The sequence below is a fragment of the Alexandromys fortis genome, unplaced genomic scaffold, assembly GCF_014885135.2.
Source record: "Alexandromys fortis isolate MF-2015 unplaced genomic scaffold, M_Fortis_MF-2015_v1.1 scaffold_212, whole genome shotgun sequence".
Lineage (NCBI taxonomy): Eukaryota > Metazoa > Chordata > Mammalia > Rodentia > Cricetidae > Alexandromys > Alexandromys fortis.
The window spans coordinates 535,304-553,929 of NW_026068091.1; the positions used below are offsets into that span (position 1 = coordinate 535,304).

At 49.0% G+C, this 18,626-nt stretch overlaps 1 protein-coding gene across 1 annotated transcript; it reads right to left on the reverse strand.

Moving 5' to 3' along the window:
* Positions 1–46: 46 nt before the first annotated feature.
* Positions 47–18,197, reverse strand: Rsph9 (radial spoke head component 9). The gene is made up of 5 exons (XM_050122793.1): positions 17,913–18,197; positions 11,009–11,174; positions 7,553–7,682; positions 5,740–5,886; positions 47–461 (listed from the first exon to the last, which is right to left on the reverse strand). The coding sequence occupies exons 1-5, from the start codon at positions 18,137–18,139 to the stop codon at positions 301–303; spliced, it is 831 nt and encodes a 276-aa protein (XP_049978750.1). The 5' UTR covers positions 18,140–18,197; the 3' UTR covers positions 47–300.
* Positions 18,198–18,626: the final 429 nt, after the last annotated feature.

Consider the following 18,626-nt stretch of genomic DNA (forward strand, 5'->3'; position numbering starts at 1 on the left):
ACACAGGTGCCCATCCTCTGCCAATAGGCATCACACTCTAGTAGGGACCTAACCCACAAGTAGCTTTCAGTAGAGTCGAAGAACCTCAGCAGATACCTGACCATCCCTTGCGCGGCTGCTCCTGCCTCTACATGGTGTCTCCTCGGGAGTGCACTCCTCCTCTCTGCTCAGTGGGCCTTTCAGACCCAAGTCTCTGGATGGGGCACAAAATGAACAAAACCATGACAACAAAGAGGCCTAATGTGTCGGACTTTATGGAAATAATGTTTAGACTGCACATAAATACCCAAACTGCCCCTCCTATAGCATGAAGGGTAAGTCCATGTTCTTCTCACCCGTGCCCACGTAAATGTAGCCATAGTTCTTGGTGCGGGGAGCATGGTAGAAGGTGAGGCCCGGCCAGAGCAGGCTGCGCAGCACCACCAGCGCGTTGCCCCTCTCCATCTGGATACTCCAAGACCCTGGAGGGGACAGAGGGGAATGGAGGCCTGGGACTGAGGTGCCACTGTAAAAGCTGCTGTGCTCCTGGCTGCTGCTGCTCATTATGACACACAGGGAAGATAATGAAGACATGAAATGCCAAGTTAGGGCTTAGGGGATCGGCAGACAGCGTGGCTCCTTCCCCTTGCACTAGAGTAAATCACCGTGACCGTGAACCTCTGTTATGAGATGGGTGGGACAACCAGGGGCTCAAACTGAAGTTGTCCCCGCTCCCACCTCAGAGGCTTTCCTAACTGCTGGTAGGTGGAGCCATGCTTGGTGTGATGGGACATCGGCTGCTGAGTCGGCCCTGTGCTACTCCAGACACAGCAGCTTAGACCAGGCCGAGCTGTGTAGCCAGAAGGACTTGGCGGGAAGGGCCTGATCCAGCTCCAAGGGAGGGAGCCGCTGTGTGGGAGGAAGGAGCCTGGGAAAATCGCCTCTGGATGTAGATCTGGAGCTTCTATTCCCCTGCGCACTGAGGCCTCACCCCCAAACCAGCCACAGCCCTGCTCAGGGCCCTGCCAGGAAGGCAAATACTTTTGAAGGTTTTGGTGCAGGACCAGCCAGTTCTGCTCTGAGGGCTGTTCTGGGGCCTTCATCAGTTGCCAGCTCAGCCCTGTTGCTGGCTCCCACCACTTGAGCTTCCCGCAGTCTACCTCCAACCATGGCCCACCCTGGTCACTCCACACCCTACAGCCTCACAATTCAATCCCCACCCTCTGGGGGCCACTCTGCATACGAAAAGCTGGTCCCTGCATAGCTAGCTGTCTGCCCTGGTCAAAACCAGAGCTTTCTGGAAGCATGGAGGTCTGCTGCCCCTGGACCTGACTCAGCCATGCATGGGACGATGAGGTGGTGGTTACACCATGGGCTTGTCATTGCCCCATCGTCAAGAAGGACTCAGAACATCGTGTATGACAGGCCCTGGCTGGAGCGGCACCTGACCAAGACCAACAGCTGTTCTCTGGGAACCTGAGAACCTTGGTGGCATTCTTGGTCACAAGTCTCCAGAAAACATTGTTTTGGGGAAGATGAGGATGGACTGTGACAGAACAAAGTGTTTCAGGTCCACTGTGTCTGGTCCTTGACAACAAACCCAGGAATATACTGTTCTCTAGCCTTAGTCACTGCACCAGGGCCCAGCCATCCACAGAGACCTTGGAGTCCACAGTTTCACAGCCTCCTTGAGATAAGCAAACCCAGACTGCAATTGCTCTGCCCACCAAAGGAGAATGACTTGTTAACTTTCCTTGCCCGAGTACTAGCCTGGAGAAAACAGCCTAGGGTCTACCCCCATCCTCACTGCAGCCAGATACCCATCGGTTCTGCCAACAGCATGGTGGCAGGGCCCCTCACACCAGCATGCCTGATCACCTCTTGTTTCCAGTAGATGGGGAACAGAAGTTGGGATGAGTGGCCCAGGCCCAGTAACGGGGAAAACTGTGAGGAAGTTAAACACAGAAACCAAGGAGGACAGGGCCAAGCAGGCCAAAGGGTGCTAGCCGAGTTGCAGCATGACAGGGGCCAGCTCCCGCCTTCCCCTGCATTCCTGTCATGCTCTTGTCCTCTCATCCTTGCTGGCTGCTCATCACCCAGAATACACACTCTCTCTCCTCTTCCTCCGTGCATGTCAGTAGACATGTAGCTTGTATCTGAGAAGCCAGGCATTGGCTGTCACCTTCACCACCGTCTCAAGTGCAAACATGGGAAAACTAGGCCCAGCCAGCTACAGCTGCCTTTGAAGGTAGGAAGTAGCCTAGTGGGGCAATTCATAGCCCCAGGTCTCCCAGACCTCCGTCGACCTGGCTTCCAGGCTTCTGGTGGCTCTCCAAACACCTGTGCTCTGGGGCTGGGGAAAGGATCAGCCCCGGCTCAGCAGGGAGTCCTCCTGGGTGTCCAGGTTCCAGGGTGGAGCCCTAAGCTAAGGCAGGCTGATTCTTGCATCCTCCTGCCACCTGGGAAGGAAGGCAGACATAAGGACGTATAAGAGCCAGGTTCCTGTCAGGGGCAGCAGTTGGCTTAAGCCTCAACCCCTAGACTTCATCACACGAAGAAGTGACCAGGGAGGACTGGATAGTTGGCTCAACACTTAAGAGCATGACTACTCTTTAGGAGGACCTGGGTTGAGTTCAAGTACACGAGGCTTCACAACTGTCTGTAACTCCAGTGCCAGGGAGTCCAGTATCCTCTTCTAACCTCCACGCACACCAAGCATGCATGTGGTACACAGATACACACGCAATGAAACTTAAAGAAAAAATGACTAGGGGTTTCTGATGGGAAAAGCCACATCCCCCTTACCACAAGGTCGTCAGCCCTCCTAGAGGCTGGGGACATAGGAAAAAGATGCCCCTGGTGTCAGCCACCAATATAACTAAGCATTGGGTAGCAGGGTCCCTGGTTAGCCAAGCTTACAAAAGACCTGGACAGGAAGAGCCATCTGCTCGCTCACCCATAAGGCTAATACCACGTTGCCCATCCTCTTCAGGTTCCCTGTCTCATCCTATACCATAAAGCCCCACCATAATCACCATCTATGATGGCATCAAAGGCCAATTTCCAAGCTACAGGACTCTTGCTGCCCTCTGCTGTTCAAACTGGGCATTGCCAATGAGTGCTCGCTATTGGGACCCCTTCCCACCAGCTCTGCACCCCCAGCCCTGCCACCTGCTGCCTCGATTGCTTTCCTCAAACCTTCCTGACACAGGAGAGTTGTCTTTCTCATTCCAAGGGCACCAAAAGGGCTTGGTACACAGCAGCTGCTCCGTGCTCCGCCGACAGCGAAAGCTTAAGGAATACTGAACAGCAGAACACCACTGAGGAGTCTGGCTACTGACCCACAGCTCTGCCGTCTTCCTGGTGCAAGCCCAAGGCCAGAGAAGTCTTAGCCAGTGCCCTGTGCCTGCCAGGGATCCAGCTCTACAAAACTGCCCATCCCAGAGTATTACATGGCAGCTCATTGAAAAGATATTGGCCTCAGATAACATCCCTCCCCCTTCTCTTTCACCAAGACTGGTCCAGAGAAAAGCCATGAGCTCTGGGCCTACCTCTGTGGGCTCAGAGAAGAGGCTCCAGGATAAGGCCCACTTCAACCATACCTGTTCAGAGGTGACACGGGCCATCCTGAATGCTTGCTTTAGACTCAGAAAACAATACTCCTTCCTAAGCAGAAAGAGCTAAGGAACCACAAACCCCACCCCTTTAGCCAGGCATGGTGTCCCAGGGGACTCCTCCAAGGGTTCCTGTCCCCACTCTGTAGCCCAGTACGTCACCATTGCCATCTGTCAGTCAGGAGAGCCACTCAGCAGCAGCTCACTCAGCCAAAGAGAGTCTAGAAGGAAACCAGAGTTGTGTCTGATATGTGAGATCCATTCTGGCCCTATTCACGTCCCCTTTGGTCACAGAAGCCACCTATCCACTACTCATGGTGACTTGGCTCTGGTGCCCCCATGTGGCAGAATCCAGCTGCTCGGGACCGTCATCCAGCCCCTGGCACTGCACTGGCCCTGAGGGTTCTCTGCCCTCCTGTGCACATTGCCTTATGATGTGCGTAAGATGTGTGCACAGTCCTGCCTTCAAGCCTCTGCAGCTTCTTCCACCATTTTTTTTACCACCAGAAATATTTTTTTAATTGTGGTTTTTGACTAAGTGGGGTGGCGCATGCCTTAGGAGGCAGAGGCAGGTGGATCTGTGGAGTTTGAGGGCAGCCAGGTCTATAGAGTGAGTCCCAGGACAGCCAGGGCTACACAAAGAAACTGTCTCAAAGAATAAAAATAAAATAAAATCAGGGTTTCATGTAGCTCTGGCTGGCCTAAATTCACTGTGTAGCCAAGAATGACGTTAAACTTCTGCTCCTACTACATAATGATACCTTGTCTCAAAGAAAAAGAGGAGAAAGGCTGTTAGCAGAGGTGGGTTGGATAAAAGGAAGTTATGTCATCAAAGGACACAGGAAGTAGAATGGCAGCAGATAGGAGAAATACATTTAAAAGGTCTATTATAAGAGACCCACATTGGAGCACCAGACAGAAATCTCAAGGTCCAAATCAGGAGCAGAAGGAGAGAGAGCACAAGCAAGGAACTCAGGACCGCGAGGGGTGCACCCACACACTGAGACAATGAGGATGTTCTATCGGGAACTCACCAAGGCCAGCTGGCCTAGGTCTGAAAAAGCCTGGGTTAAAACCAGTCTCGCTGAACATAGCGGACAATGAGGACTACTGAGACCACAAGAACAATGGCAATGGGTTTTTGATCCTACCTCACGTATTGGCTTTGTGGGAGCCTAGGCAGTTTGGATGCTCACCTTACTAGACCTGGATGGAGGTGGGTGGTCCTTGGACTTCCCACAGGGCAGAGAACCCTGATTGCTCTTTGGGCTGACGAGGGAGGGGGACTTGATTGGGGGAAGGGAAGGGAAAGGGGAGACGGCAGTGGGGAAGAGACAGAAATCTTTAATAAAAATTTTTTTTTTTCGAGACAGGGTCTCTCTGTAGCTTTGGAGCCTGTCCTGGAACTCCCTTTGTAGACCAGGCTGGACTCGAACTCACAGAGATTCACCTGCCTCTGCCTCCCGAGTGCTGGGATTAAAGGCGTGTGCCACCACCACCCAGCAACATTTGTAAATTTTTGAGACTAACATGTGATCTATCTTGAAAAAAATAAAATAAAAGGTCTATTATAAAACATGGTAACTGTAGCTAATGTTGAACATATATGAATGGAGATATATATATATATGGATATAGATATATAAATACAGGTACATTTGAGATAGGGTTTTGTGTTGAAGCACAGGTGTCTGTGTCCTAGGTTACAGGTCTGCACCACTCAGCTGGCTTTATATTATACTCTAGGAAACACGGTGATAGCAGACAATTGTGCTCCTTGCACGAAACAAAAACTATCTGGCTGGGCATGGTGGCACAAGCCTTTAATCCCCGCACTCGAAAGACAAAGGCAGATGGGTCTCTGTGAGTTTGAGGCCAACCTGGTCTACAAGAGTTAGTGCCAGGATAGGCTTAAAGCTATAGAGAAACCCTGTCTCAAAAATCTGCTCAAATACTTTCACTTGCCGCCTCCCCCGACAATAGAAGTGGATTGCCTCAGACCAGACTCGGGGAAGCCCCACTCTCCAGAGTCACAGTGAGCCACCAATGCCTGCCCAGTTCCTCAGTTCCAGCCTTGGAAGTAGGAGAAAGGCCTACTGCTCTGACCTGAAGGCCAATCCTGCATCCTCAAGATAAAGCCTGTTACCTTTGGGGATGTCATACTCCAGGGAGTCCATGAAATCCAGAGAAGGGTCCAAGTCTGCCTTCTCGAGCAAGGTCTTGTTCTTCAGGTCAACAGCCTCCCTGAAGTGGAAGTAGGAGCTGAGCTTCTTGATCTCAGACAAGGGCAGGCCTGGAGGAGGGGCAGGAGAGCAGTTAACCCAAAGCCTAGGGATCCTTCGTCCTGGCATTGCCACCATAGAGATGACTGCACAGGATCCCTCTGTCCGCCAAAGAATCCAAGACAGAAAAGGAACTCATTCCCTCCACCCATGCTTGACCCTGACCTCCATCCATGCACCCACCCCGGAAAAAGGAGCAAGGAGGGACAGAGGCAAGAAGCAGGCAACTCTGACCCAGGGAATCCCAGGTCATCATACACCCTGCCCGGGACTGATAACCCATTTCAGCTGCACTGCTTGGTTTTAACTGTCAAGTTGACACAACTTAGAATCACCTAGAGAAAGAGTTTGGTTCTCTCTCTCTCTCTCTCTCTCTCTCTCTCTCTCTCTCTCTCTTCTTTTTTTTTTTCAAGACAAGGTTTCTCTGTAGCTTTGGAGCCTGTCCTTGAACTAACTAACTCATAGATCAGGCTGGCCTCAAACTCACAGAGATCCACCTGCCTCTGCCTCCCTAGTGCTGGAATTAAAGGCGTGTGCCACCACCACCCAGCGAGTTTGGTTCTTTTAATTAACTTTTTTGTATATATTTTTTGAGACAGGGTCTCACTATATAGCTCTGGCTGGTCTTGAATTCACAAAGAGTTCCTCTTATTTTCTGTTTTTGTGTAGTGTACTCTAAGCCAAAATAGGTAGTCACTAAGAAAGAATACATGTTTTATTCTCCATTCCTAGAAAAAAAATGTAGAAATTGTCTGTGTACTAGGATTAAAGGCATGAGCCACCATGCCCAACCTGGGAGTCTTAATGAAGAATCAGCTAGAGCAGTGGTTCTCAACCTGTGGGTCTCAACCCCTCTGTAGATCAAATGATCCTTTCACAGGGTTGCAAATCAGATGTTTACATTACAATTCAGAACAGTAGCAAAATCACAGTTATGCAGTAGCAACAAAAATAATTTTATGGTGTGGGGGTCACCACAACATGAGGAATTGTATTAAAGAGTCTCAGCAGCCAGGCGGTGGTAGCACAAGCCTTTAATCCCAGCACTCGGGAGGCAGAAGCAGGCGAATCTCTGTGAGTTCGAGGCCAGCCTGGTCTAGAAGAGCTAGTTCCAGGTCAGGAACCAAAAGCTACAGAGAAAAACTGTCTCGAAAAATAAAAATAAAAATAAAAAAAAATAAGAGTCGCAGCATTGGGAAGATTGAGAATCACTGATCCAGAGCAAGTAGGCCAGTGGGTATGTCAGTGGGGGATTATATTCATTGTTGACTGAGGTAGAAAGACTCAGCCCATTGTGGGCAGTACCATTCCCTAGGCAGGGAGACCTGAACTATCTGAGAATACAGAAAGCTACCTGAGCACAAGCAAGCAAGCAGGTGTGCCCGAGTGTGCTCGTTCCTCTTTGCTCTCAACTGTGATGTGACCAGCTGTCTCGAGCTCCTGCTCAGATGGGTGTACCCTCTCCTCCATTTTGCTACTTTCTGTCAGGGCACTGTTCACAGCAGCTGAATGAAATCAGGAAGCTAACAGCAGTAGCAGGCCAGGAGGCCCACCCACCTGGGGGGGATGCTGTGCACATAGCCAAGCCTCTCCAAGGAGGACAGATGCCCTGGTTTCCCAGACTTGTCCACCAGAACCTCAGTACCTCCTGCTGTGAGAGGATCCTCAGGAACTCACCTTCAAAGGTCCGGTTGACGTGGGTAACACCGAAAGGAGTCTTGAAGAGGGCCCCTCGGGGGACAATGGCGACAGCTTTGTCAATCTGGTCAATGATTGACACTAAGCGGGTCTCTTCCTTGATTTGGACCTGAGGAGACAGGAGAGGAATACTCTGCCAGGACACTGTGCCTGCTCACCTCAGGTGAAGGACAGAGATTGGAATGGCTAATTCTTCTCCTCACCAGTAAGGCCTGAGACCTGAGTTGTGCTGAGTAAGCATTTGTCTTCCCTCTCCACACCCCCCACCACAACTCCCACACATGTGTGTGTGTGCGTGTGTACAGGTGGCTCAACTGAAGCACCGGCAAGCCTGGTTATCTGATTGGGAACACATGTAAAAAGCTGGACACTGGGTACAGTGGCACACATCTGTAATCCCAGCACTCCTGTGGTGAGTGAGATGGAAGGGAAAGACAGAACTGCCCAGATGCCCAAGGGACAGCTGGTCTACCATAAACAACCCTGCAACAGAAACAGTAGAGACCTTGTCTAAAAAATACTGGAAGGGGCTGGAGAGATGGTTCAGAGGTTAAGAGCACTGGCTGCTCCTCTGAAAGATCTGGGTTCAGTTCCCAGCACCCACAATGCAGCTCACAATCATCTGTGACTCCAGTCACAAGGTACACAGACCCTACAGTAAAGGAAAGCATTCATACACATCAAATAAATACATTTTGTTTTTTGAAGTGCAAAGGAAGAGCTGACTCCCCTAAGTTGTCCTGACCTCCATACTTACACCATGGCTCATACTTGCCTGAATACACACACACAGAGACACAAACACAGACAAACACACAGAGAGACAGACACACTAATAACAAATATATAAAAATCATATATATGGAAAAATTATGTACATTATTCAGATAATGTAGAAAGGCGTATTATAGGGGATTCAAGCCACTCATTATTCCACCTCCCACCCACCAGCATACTGATATGTTTCCTTCTGTTTTTATGAATTTTTATGAAAAAATAAATTATGAATATATTTAAAGTAAAATTGGGATCACAGTTTACGTAGTGTTCTCTATGCTCGACATCACCAAGTATTTCCCACACCTTACACAGATGATATTCTTTTGTGGTTCACATCAGGGCAGCAGTAAGAAAAGGGAGCAAGCCGTGCTCAATACAGCAACCTGTGGACAGAGGCATCTGAACCCACAAAGCCACCTGTTGCCTGGCTGACCAAGGAAAGAAGAAACCAACAGGCAGCATGTCCCCAGCCCTGGGGCTGTGAATGCCACCTTAGAGACTCAACCAACAAGCCTGCAGGAGCAATGGAGTCATCCCGGCTATACAGGCTCAGAAGAGTGCGTTTATCAGGTGGGAGATGTGGCTGCCGCCAACACAGAAGTATGGCTTCACCCAAGTTCAAATGCAAGGCTGGGTTTTGAATCCAGGTTTGGTTTAGCTGAACATGAGCTCCCTACTTGTTGGCCCAGTGGCATTTCTAGGAACTGGCCCTTTAGATAAAGTGCACACGTTGGAAATGATGTCAGTCCAAGGCCACTTGGCACGGCGTGTTTGTCAGAGCTGAAACCTGGAAGCTACTTTCCACTAAACAGACTCTGTTTGAACACAGGTACATTCACACACTGGCACAAAAAGCAGGGCGGCTGGTTGGGTGCTGATATAGGTAGGTCTCTAGGAGACACGGAGAAGAGCAATGCACAGCCTGTGGACATACCTCACAGCCATTCTGTTTGAAAAATTATTGTTTTATTACTTTGCACATGTGGGTGTTTTGCCTGCATGCATGTCTGTGCACCATGTGCGTCTCTGGTACCCGCAGAAGTCAGAAGAGGCTGTCGTGACAGGTCCCCTGGAATTCGAGCTATAGTGGCTCTGAGTCACCATATGGGTACTTAGAATAGAGCCACGTCATCTGCAAGAGCAACAGCTGCTTTTAACAACTGAGCCAACTCTCCAGCCCCACATCTTTTAATTTTGTTTATTAAGGAAAACACATAGAGGCCAGGGGTTTCCTCGCCACTGGTGTCTGGAAACAGCACCTCACTCTTCATAAAGGAGCCAGACCCCCGAGGATCATGGGAAGATGCAGGTTTGGGATGCTGGGCCGTGGATTGTACCCTATGAGCTCCTGGAGGGCAGTGAGGCCTGCTGATGCCTTTAGAAGGATCTGGAGTAGGCAGGGACACACACGCTAAATAGTTACATAATGTCCCCTAGAAAGACGGTTTCCCAGTCCAGCAGGCAGGGAACAAAGGAAACTTTATTACATTCCTTTTAGTGCCTATGACTCAGGAGGCATGTGGTGTGTTATCTAGTAAAATTAAGATTAGTCCCAAAGGGCTGGTCAGATGGCTCTGCGGGTAATGCACTGATCAAAGCCCAATGATTGAAGTTCAGACTTAGAACTTACATGGAGAAGGATAGCCCAACCCCACATACAAAATAAACAAATGCACTTCAACAGCAGAGTGGCCACCCAGAATAAATAAGACCCAGCTTGGATCCCCAGCATTGTAAAACAATAATAATAAGCCAGGCAATGGTGACACTCACCTTTAATCCCAGCACTCGGGAGGCAGAGGCAGGTACGGTCTATTGAGCGAGTTCTAGGACAGCCAAGGGTACGCAGAGAAACCCTGTCTCAAAAAGACAGAATAATAACAACAACTAACAGATCTCTGTGAGTTCGAGGCCAGCCTGGTCTACAAGAGCTAGTGCCAGGACAGGCTCCAAAGCTACAGAGAAACCCTGTCTCGAAAAACTAAAAAAAATAAAATAAAATAAAAATAACAACAGCAACACTATCTGCACGCATACACAGTCCTGGCCCTCAAGATACCGCACGGGCCACTCTCTCATCCCTGTGTGGAGCCAGCTTTACCAGAGCTGCCTACCCACTCTCTTCGCCCTGCCCCTCAAGTCTCAGCCACTAGAGCAGCGTCCTCCTCGCCACAAGGATGGTGCGGGTGCAGCAGAGCCCCGGCTTCCCCAGGGACTCAGTGCACATCTGGGCAGGAGTGACGATGGTGACAAGACAGCCATGGCGGGACTTGCTCTTGTTTCTACCGGGCTGGAATCCTGTTTGCTTTTTTATATGTTTGAGGGTTTTGCCTGCATGCATGTCCAGGTACCACTTATGAACCTTGTGACCACAGAGGTCAGAAGAAGGCATTGCACCCCTTGGAACTGGAGATCCAGTTGTGAGCTTCCGGATGGATGCTGGGACCGGAACCCAGATCCCCTGGAAGAGCAGCCAGCGCATCTCCCAGGCCCTGGAACCCTGCTCTTGTGTTGATTTCAGTTGGGTTTGGCGTGTGAGGCTGGGAGTGCTAGGACTTTGCCCGTGGTGCTCACACCTTCTCCCATCATGTTGACCCCCAACCGTAATGGGCATCTGCTCAAACCCCTCCCGCACCCTCGCACCCCTGCACTTACCACCACTTCTTCATCAAAGACCTTCTCCGCCTCGGTCACCTTCTGGAGCTCGGTGTGCTCGTACTCGTGTGAGGGATCACCCATGAAGCGGCCACTCACCACAGCCGTCTGCGTCGCCATCTCCTCTGTGGCAGGGGGCAAGAGGCTCCACTCTGTGCAGTTAAGGCTGCCAAGGACATCCGCATCACCCTGGGCTCCACTTCCTTGTTCCCACCACTTTCCCTTCTCACAGGGTCAGACAGCCAAAAGCTTTGGGAACACCTCCATCCTGGACCTTTCAGAGTATTTGTGGTACAGTCCACCCTTACACTTGATGCACTTTTTTGTTTGTTTTTGTTTTGTTTTGTTTAGTTCTTATAGATCCGGCTGGTCTCAAACTCACCTGCCTCTGCCTCCCAAGTGTTGGGATTAAAGGCATGCATCACTACCACCTACTATATTTATGTATTTTTCACTTGTTTTAAAATATTTTATTTTGGGGGCTGAAGATATGGCAGCTCTTCCAGAGGACCCAGGTTGCTCCCCAGCACCTAAATGGTGGCCTGAAATTGTAACTCTAGTTCCAGGAGATCCTGGTGCCCTCTTCTGCCCTCAAAACCTATAGCAGGGTGTGTGTGTCACCTCACCTAGCCAACGCTTATATACAACATTTCTGTATCTTGTTGATACATAAATGTGCTGGCTTGGGGGGCCAGTGTTTTGTCTAATAAATTGAGAGTTGCTCATACAGAGTAATATAGGGAAGGACCAAGTTCCAAGTTTGCACCCAACTTCAGAGATAGGTCACCTTCTTAGCAGCAAAACCCACGGTCACCAACAGAAAGACTTGACCCTCCACTAGCATAATCTTGATTTGCTTATTTTTCAAATAGAACCATAAAGAGTTTAAATTATTATTTCTTGTGGGCTGGCGAGATGGCTCAGAGTTTAAGAGCACTGGCTGCTCTTCTAGGGAGTCCTGAGTTCAATTCCCAGCAACCACATGATGGCTCATAACCATCTGTAATGAAATCTGGTGTTCTCTTCTGGCATGCAGGCAGAACAGTGTATATATAATAAATAAATCTTTAAAAAAATTATTATTTCTTGCTTAATAATTTTTTCTCCTCTTTTTATATGTTTTTGTTTTGTTTTTAACATGTATGTCTATGTATCACATTCATGCCAGGTACCCACAGAGGCCAGAAGGCTGCACTGGATCCCCTAAGTCCTCTGGAAGAGCAGTCAGTGCTCGTAATTGATGATCCATCTCTCCAGTCCCTAACTTTAAGCTTTTCAAAGTCACAGAAGCTCCATGGCTAGGTACAGATGCATATTCCTGTTATCCCAGCACTTAGAGGCAGTGGAGGCAAAAGAAAATTCAAGGTCATAAGTCTGAGGCCACTCTGACCTATCAAATGACTTACAATGAGCCATGCTCAGTGTTCTAGTCAGGGTCACTATTGCTGTGATAAACTCCATGGGGAAAGCAGCCTGGAAGGAAAAGGGTTGTCTTGCATTTCCATATCACTCTGTGTTCACTGTTTATCCTTGAAGGAAGTCAGGAAGGATCTCAAACGGGGCAGGAGCCTGGACGCAGGAGTTGATGCAGAGGCCATGGAGGCCATGGAGACCTTGGAGGCCGGCCGTGGAGGGCGCTGCTCAGCAGGGCTTGCTCTGCTCAGTTTATTTTATGGGATTGCTCTATCCGCACGTACACCTTTATGCCAGAAGAGGGCATCAGATGCTATTAGAGATGGTTGTGAGCCACCATGTGGTTGCTGGGAATTGAACCCAGGAAAACTGGGAGAGTAGCAAGTGCTTTCAATGGCTGAGCCATCTCTTCAGCCAAGGAATGGTAGCTACCGACAAGGATCTGCCCCCCCCCCCCATCAATCACTAATTAAGAAAAAGCCCTACAGGCTTGCCTAGAGGCATTTTTTTTCTTTTTTGGTTTTTTGAGACAGAGTTTTCTCTGTAGCTTTGGAGCCTATCCTAGAACTAGCTCTTGTAGACCAGGCTGGCCTCAAACTCATGGAGATCCACCTACCTCTGCTGGGATTAAGGGCATGGGCCACACCATCCAGCTAGAGGCACTTTCTTAATTGAGGTTTCCTCTTCTCAGATGACTCCAATTTGTGTCAAATTGATATAAAACTATACCAGCACTCAGGAGGCAGAGGCAGGCAGATCTCTGTGTGTCCGAGGCCAGCCTGGTCTACAAATCAAGTTCCAGAACAGCCAGAACTGTTACACAGAGAAACCCTGTCTGGAAGCAAACAACCACCACTAACAATAACAACAGGAAAGAAAAAAAACAACCAACTACCCAGCACAGTAAGTTTAGAATGTTCATAAATCTAAAATATATTAAATGCCCCTAAACTGGCCAACACCACAGTTTAGAGACACAGCCTGGAACTCCTGCGTACAACCACTGCTCAGGATTGGATGAGGAATTAAATCACACTAGGCAGGGACACGTTCAGGGCAAAACAGCTTTCTACTGAACCCTGAGGTGAAGTCATCACACAGCAAGTGGAACCTGTCCCAGTCCCGGCTGTGTGCCGACGTTAAGGACATCTGGACTGTGAAATTCCAGATGAGTCTCTTGAGGCTGAATTTTGTACAATTATGAGTTTGTTTCCACCCCCTAACAACAAAACAAACAAACAAAAAAGTGTTTTGTTGTTGTTGTTTGCTCGGCTTGTTCCATTGTTTCTACAACACACTTGTAATCCCAAGCGTTTGGGAAGCAGAAAAAAAAAAAAGGAGAATCTGAAGTTCAAGGTCATTGTTGTGTTTGGTTGGAAGCTTCACCCTAGCCGCTGAAGTCCCAAGAGTCTGAAATGTTTGGGTGGAACTTTCCACTCCAAGCCCTCTCCCCTGGGAGTTGCCACAGTCCAGACTCCACCTCTGAGAAAGCCTGCCAAACGGTGACCCCTCCCCAGAGAAGTTCAAGACCACTCCCACAGTGTTTTTAAACTGCCCCACAAAGAATGAACACGTGGTCTTCTTGGTCTTCTTTTTCCCTCTCTGTGTTTTTTCCGGTCTTTCTTTCTAATTTGGCTTAATTTGGTCTGATTTGGATTATTGCATTGGCTGAGAGGTGTGTTGGGCCGTAAACCTTTTCACCTTGGACTATGTAGTGAGTTTAAGGCCCTAGAATACATAAGACCCTGTGTTTATTGTCTGTGTGTGTGTATGGCCAGGGTGGGGTGGGATGTTTTCTTCCTCACTGCACCGTGATTTCTGCTCCCAGTCGGGCTGTGGTGACACACACCTTTAATCCCAACACGGAGGGGGCAGAGGCAGGAGGACCTCTGAGTTCAAGGACAGCCTGCTCAATAGAGCGAGTTCCAGGACAGGTGGAGCTATACATTATTTCCTGTCTCCTTCTGTACCTGGCGCCACCCAGCCTGTAATAGATGTGGGTGTTTCGTCTGACCATTATGTGGTTCCAAATACACAGACACATTGTAACAGAAGGCCCACTGACAGTTTGCGTTACCGTTTCCAGGCAGACTGAATTCCTGGTGCCTGAATCGGCACACAGCACATAGCAGGAGTAGCTCAACCAAATGAATCCCAGTCTCAGCATCTCTAGCCCAACCGTGGTCCCGGTCTGCACGTCTATGCCTGCCTTACCATGTGTTGCCCCTGGGGAACCTCATACCAACCACTGCCCTCCCACTGCCTTTTGTTAGCTTTGGTTTGTTTGCTTGTGGGTGGTTTTGTTATTTGAGGTAGGGTCTCCCACTGTAGCCCAAGCTGGCCTTGAACTTCTTCTGCCTCAGTTTCCTGAGTGCTGGGGTTACAGGCCTAATCCTGACGTCTGGATTCTCAATAGTAACAGGGCCGATACTTAGCTGCATCAACTGAATGGACCAACAGCGAACTCTACATCTTCCTCCAACCTGTCACAGTCTCCCTCTTTAATGGTTTCAACCAACCCTCACCTCTGGGCACTGCAAAGACCCCTAATGCTCACCTCCCGACTCCCAGACCACTGCCCACTTAGATCTGAGCAGGCTCTTCTTGCTTTTGGTGTCCCCTGGTGACCTATGGACAGGGTTCCAGCCCTTGACATGTCCAAACATGCTGCCTCTGCCAAGTTCACGTCCTGTCTCTCCCCAGTCCCTCAAAGCCTCCTCTCATGCAGGAGGGTTTAGAGGAATACACAGTTGGCCGCTGTGGGCGTGCTTGTCTTTCAGAAGCCAGGGCAGTTGCTCCCTGATCAAGTTTACTTAGCTGTTCTCCCGGGAGCCCAGGACTCTTGGTACACTTAATTCTAGCTTTTTTTTTTTTTTTGAGACAGGGTCTTTAATTTTTTTTTAAAATTATTTTGTGTGTACGAGTGATTTGCCTACATATCTGTACATGCACCTCATGTGTGCAGTATCCTCAGAGACCAGAAGAAGGTGTTGGGGCCCCTGGGACTGGAGTTATAGATAGTTCTAAACTACCATGCGGGTTCTGGGGATTGACCCCCAAGTGTCCAGAAGAGTAATCAGTGCTCTAAAGTACTGAGCCATCTCTATCCCAAACACAGGGTCTGATGTAGCCCAGACTGGCTTCAAACTCCCTATCTATATATCAGAGGCTCACCTTGAACCTCTCAATCTCCTTCAGTGCTGGTTCGAGGCATGGGTAAGTAAATGAAGTCCCCAGATACCTGCAGCTCGAGTGTTGTATAAAGTGGTAGGATCTCTCTCCATCGTCCATTGTCCTGGGGAACTCAGGAAGAGACTGGGATGGTCCTCTAGGGTAGCCGTACATTGTAAAATTTCCCCCAGATCTTTCCCCATTGCACAAAGTCTTCTGCTTCCAAGAGCACCCCCTCCCCACTGCAGAGAGCACCCCCTCCCCACTGCAGAGTCCACATCCCCATGGGAGGCTTCCAAATAGCTCTAGCACAACCCCCAGAGTGTCTGACTTCTCCAAGCCACACCCAGTCCACAGCTGTAACCTGAATTCTTTTTTTTTCATTCTTTATTGATATTTATTGAGCTCTACATTTTTCTCTGCTCCCCTCCCTGCCTTTCCCCTCTCTCTTAAACCCTCCCCCAAAAGTCCCCGTGCTCCCAATTTACTCAGGAGATCTTGTCTTTTTATACTTTCTACTTCCCATGTAGATTAGATCTATGTAAATCTCTTAGTGTCCTTGTTGTTGTCTAGGTTCTCTGGGATTGTGGTTTGTAGGCTGGCTTTCTTTGCTTTATGTTTAAAAACCACCTATGAGTGAGTACATGTGATAATTGTCTTTTTGTGTCTGGGTTACCTCACTCAAAATGATCTTTTCTAGCTCCATTTTCCTGCAAAATTCAAGCTATCATTATTTTTTTCTGTTGTGTAGTACTCCGTTGTGTAAATATACCACATTTTCCTTGTTCATTCTTCAGTCGAGGGGCATTTAGGTTGTTTCCAGGTTCTGGTTATGACAAACAAAGCTGCTATGAACATAGCTGAACACATGTCCTTGTGGCACGATTGAGCATCCTTTGGATATATACCCCAAACTGGTATTACTGGGTCTTGAGGACGGTTGTTCCTAACTTCTGAGAAATCGCCACACTGACATCCAAAGGGGTTGTTCCAGCTTGCATTCCCACCAGCAATGCAGAAGTGTTCCCTTGTCCCCACAATCTCTCCAGCATAAGCTGTCATCAGTGTTTTTGATCTTGGCCATTCTTACAGCTGTAAGATGGAATCTCAGAGTTGTTTTGATTTGCATTTCTCTGATGACTAAGGATGTTGAACATTTCCTTAAGTGTCTTTTAGCCATTTTAGATTCCTCTGTTGAGAGTTCTCTATTTAGGACTGTACTCCATTTTTTTTATTGGATTATGTGTTCTTTTGGTGTCCAATTTCTTGAGTTCTTTGTATATTTTGGAGACCAGACCCTGTCTGATATGGAGTTAGTGAAGATCTTTTCCTATTCTGTAGGCTGTCGTTTTGTCTTGTTGACCGTGTCCTTTACTTTACAGAAGTTTTTCAGTTTTAGGAGGTCCCATTTATTGTTTCTCTCAGTGTCTGTGCCACTGGGGTTGTATTTAGGAAGTGGTTCCCTGTGCCAATGTGTTCAAGTTTCTCTTCTATAAGGTTCAGTGTGGCTGGCTTTATGTTGAAGTTTTTGATCCATTTGGACTTGAGTTTTGTGCATGGTGATAGATATGGATCTATTTCCATTCTTCTACATGTTGAAATCCAGTTATGCCAGCACCACTTGTTAAATATGCTTTCTTTTTTCCATTTGATATTTTTTTGCTTCCTTGTTAAGATCAGGTGTTCGAAGATGTGTGGATTGGATTGATATCTGGGTCTTCTATTTGATTCCATTGGTCCTCCTGTCTGTTCTTATGCCAATACCAAGCTCTTTTCAGTACTGTAGCTCTGTAGTAGAGTTTGAAGTCAGGGATTGTGATGCCTCAGGAAGTTCTTTTATTGTACAGGATTGTTTTGGCTATCCTGGGTTTTTTGCTTTTCCATATGAGGTTGAGTACCGTTCTTTCGAGGTCTTTGAAGAATTTTGCTGGGCATTGCGTTGAATCTGTTGTAACCTGAATTCTACACCAGGTTGCCTTCTCCAGGACCTCTCTCTTTGCCCCTGCTCTGTTTAGCCCTCTCTCTACTATGAATCCCCCTGCACCAGGTTCTCTTGTTCCTCCAGGCTGACAACCCCTGAACACCGCCCGCCCCCAGCCACTTTCCAACCCCAGCTGGATTCACAAAATTCTCACGGTCGTGACATCCCAGTTCCCAAGCTCTTTAACTGAACTGTCCAATTCCCTCCTCCCGCCCCGCCCACAGGCTGCGTCTTAGTGATTCTAGGGCAAGTCCAGCCCACCCGTCTCTCCCAGCCGTAGCAGCACCCACCACCCTACGGTATTCTCCTGCAGCCTCATCTGCCACAGGGTCGCCTCACCTGTAGAGCGTCTTGCGAGGTGCGAGCTGGTCCTCACTCAGTCCCTGTGCGATATAGTAATCGGCAACAAGGCCGAGGATTCGGCCCCAGAAAAGGACCCGAGCAAAGCGGTAATCACGCTTAACCAGCATAAGGGACGTGAGCAGGGAGGCTCGACGGTCCGGGCTGAGCCCCTGCCCACTGCCAGACGCCAACTCCAGCGACAACAAGAGACTGTCCGCATCCATCAGGCCGGCGGTTCTCCTCCACGCTAGTCCGACCGCTAAACCCAGTCTCCATGGAGACCCTGAGCCCCGCCCCTCAGCCTAGCAGGAAACAAAATCCCACCCACAGGACCGCCCATCTCTCCAAACCCGCCCTTTCCTGGAGCCCGGGAGCACACCAGCCTCACCCTCCTCCAGTACCCGTCCAGACACTTGTCTTTTGTTGTTCCGGCTCGGCTTTCAGGTACGAAGTGCCAGGCCAGCTCCACACTCAAGCTCCGTATTATTAAGGCCTATGCTCCACCTATTCCCAATGGGGACTTGGGAAGAAAACCAATACAAAGTCCCAACAAGGGCATTCGCTGGGCGCTGGTGGCACACGCTTCTAATCCCAACAGGCGGGTCTCTGAGTTCCAGGCCAGCCTGGTCTACAGAGCTAGTTCCAGGATAGTCAGCGCTATTAAACAGAGAAATCTTGTCTCAAAAAAAAAAAAAAAAAAAAAAAAAAAAA

What these genes read in the sequence shown, in the direction of transcription:
- Rsph9 (XM_050122793.1), bottom strand. Translation starts at nt 18,139, where the DNA reads ATGGATGCGGACAGTCTCTTGTTGTCGCTGGAGTTGGCGTCTGGCAGT. An exon ending in TCTTTGATGAAGAAGTGGTG is followed by an intron (nt 7,683 to 11,008) that starts GTAAGTGCAGGG and finishes CTGTCTCCTCAG; the next exon opens with GTCCAAATCAAGGAAGAGAC. An exon ending in GGAGTATGACATCCCCAAAG is followed by an intron (nt 462 to 5,739) that starts GTAACAGGCTTT and finishes TGTCCCCTCCAG; the next exon opens with GGTCTTGGAGTATCCAGATG.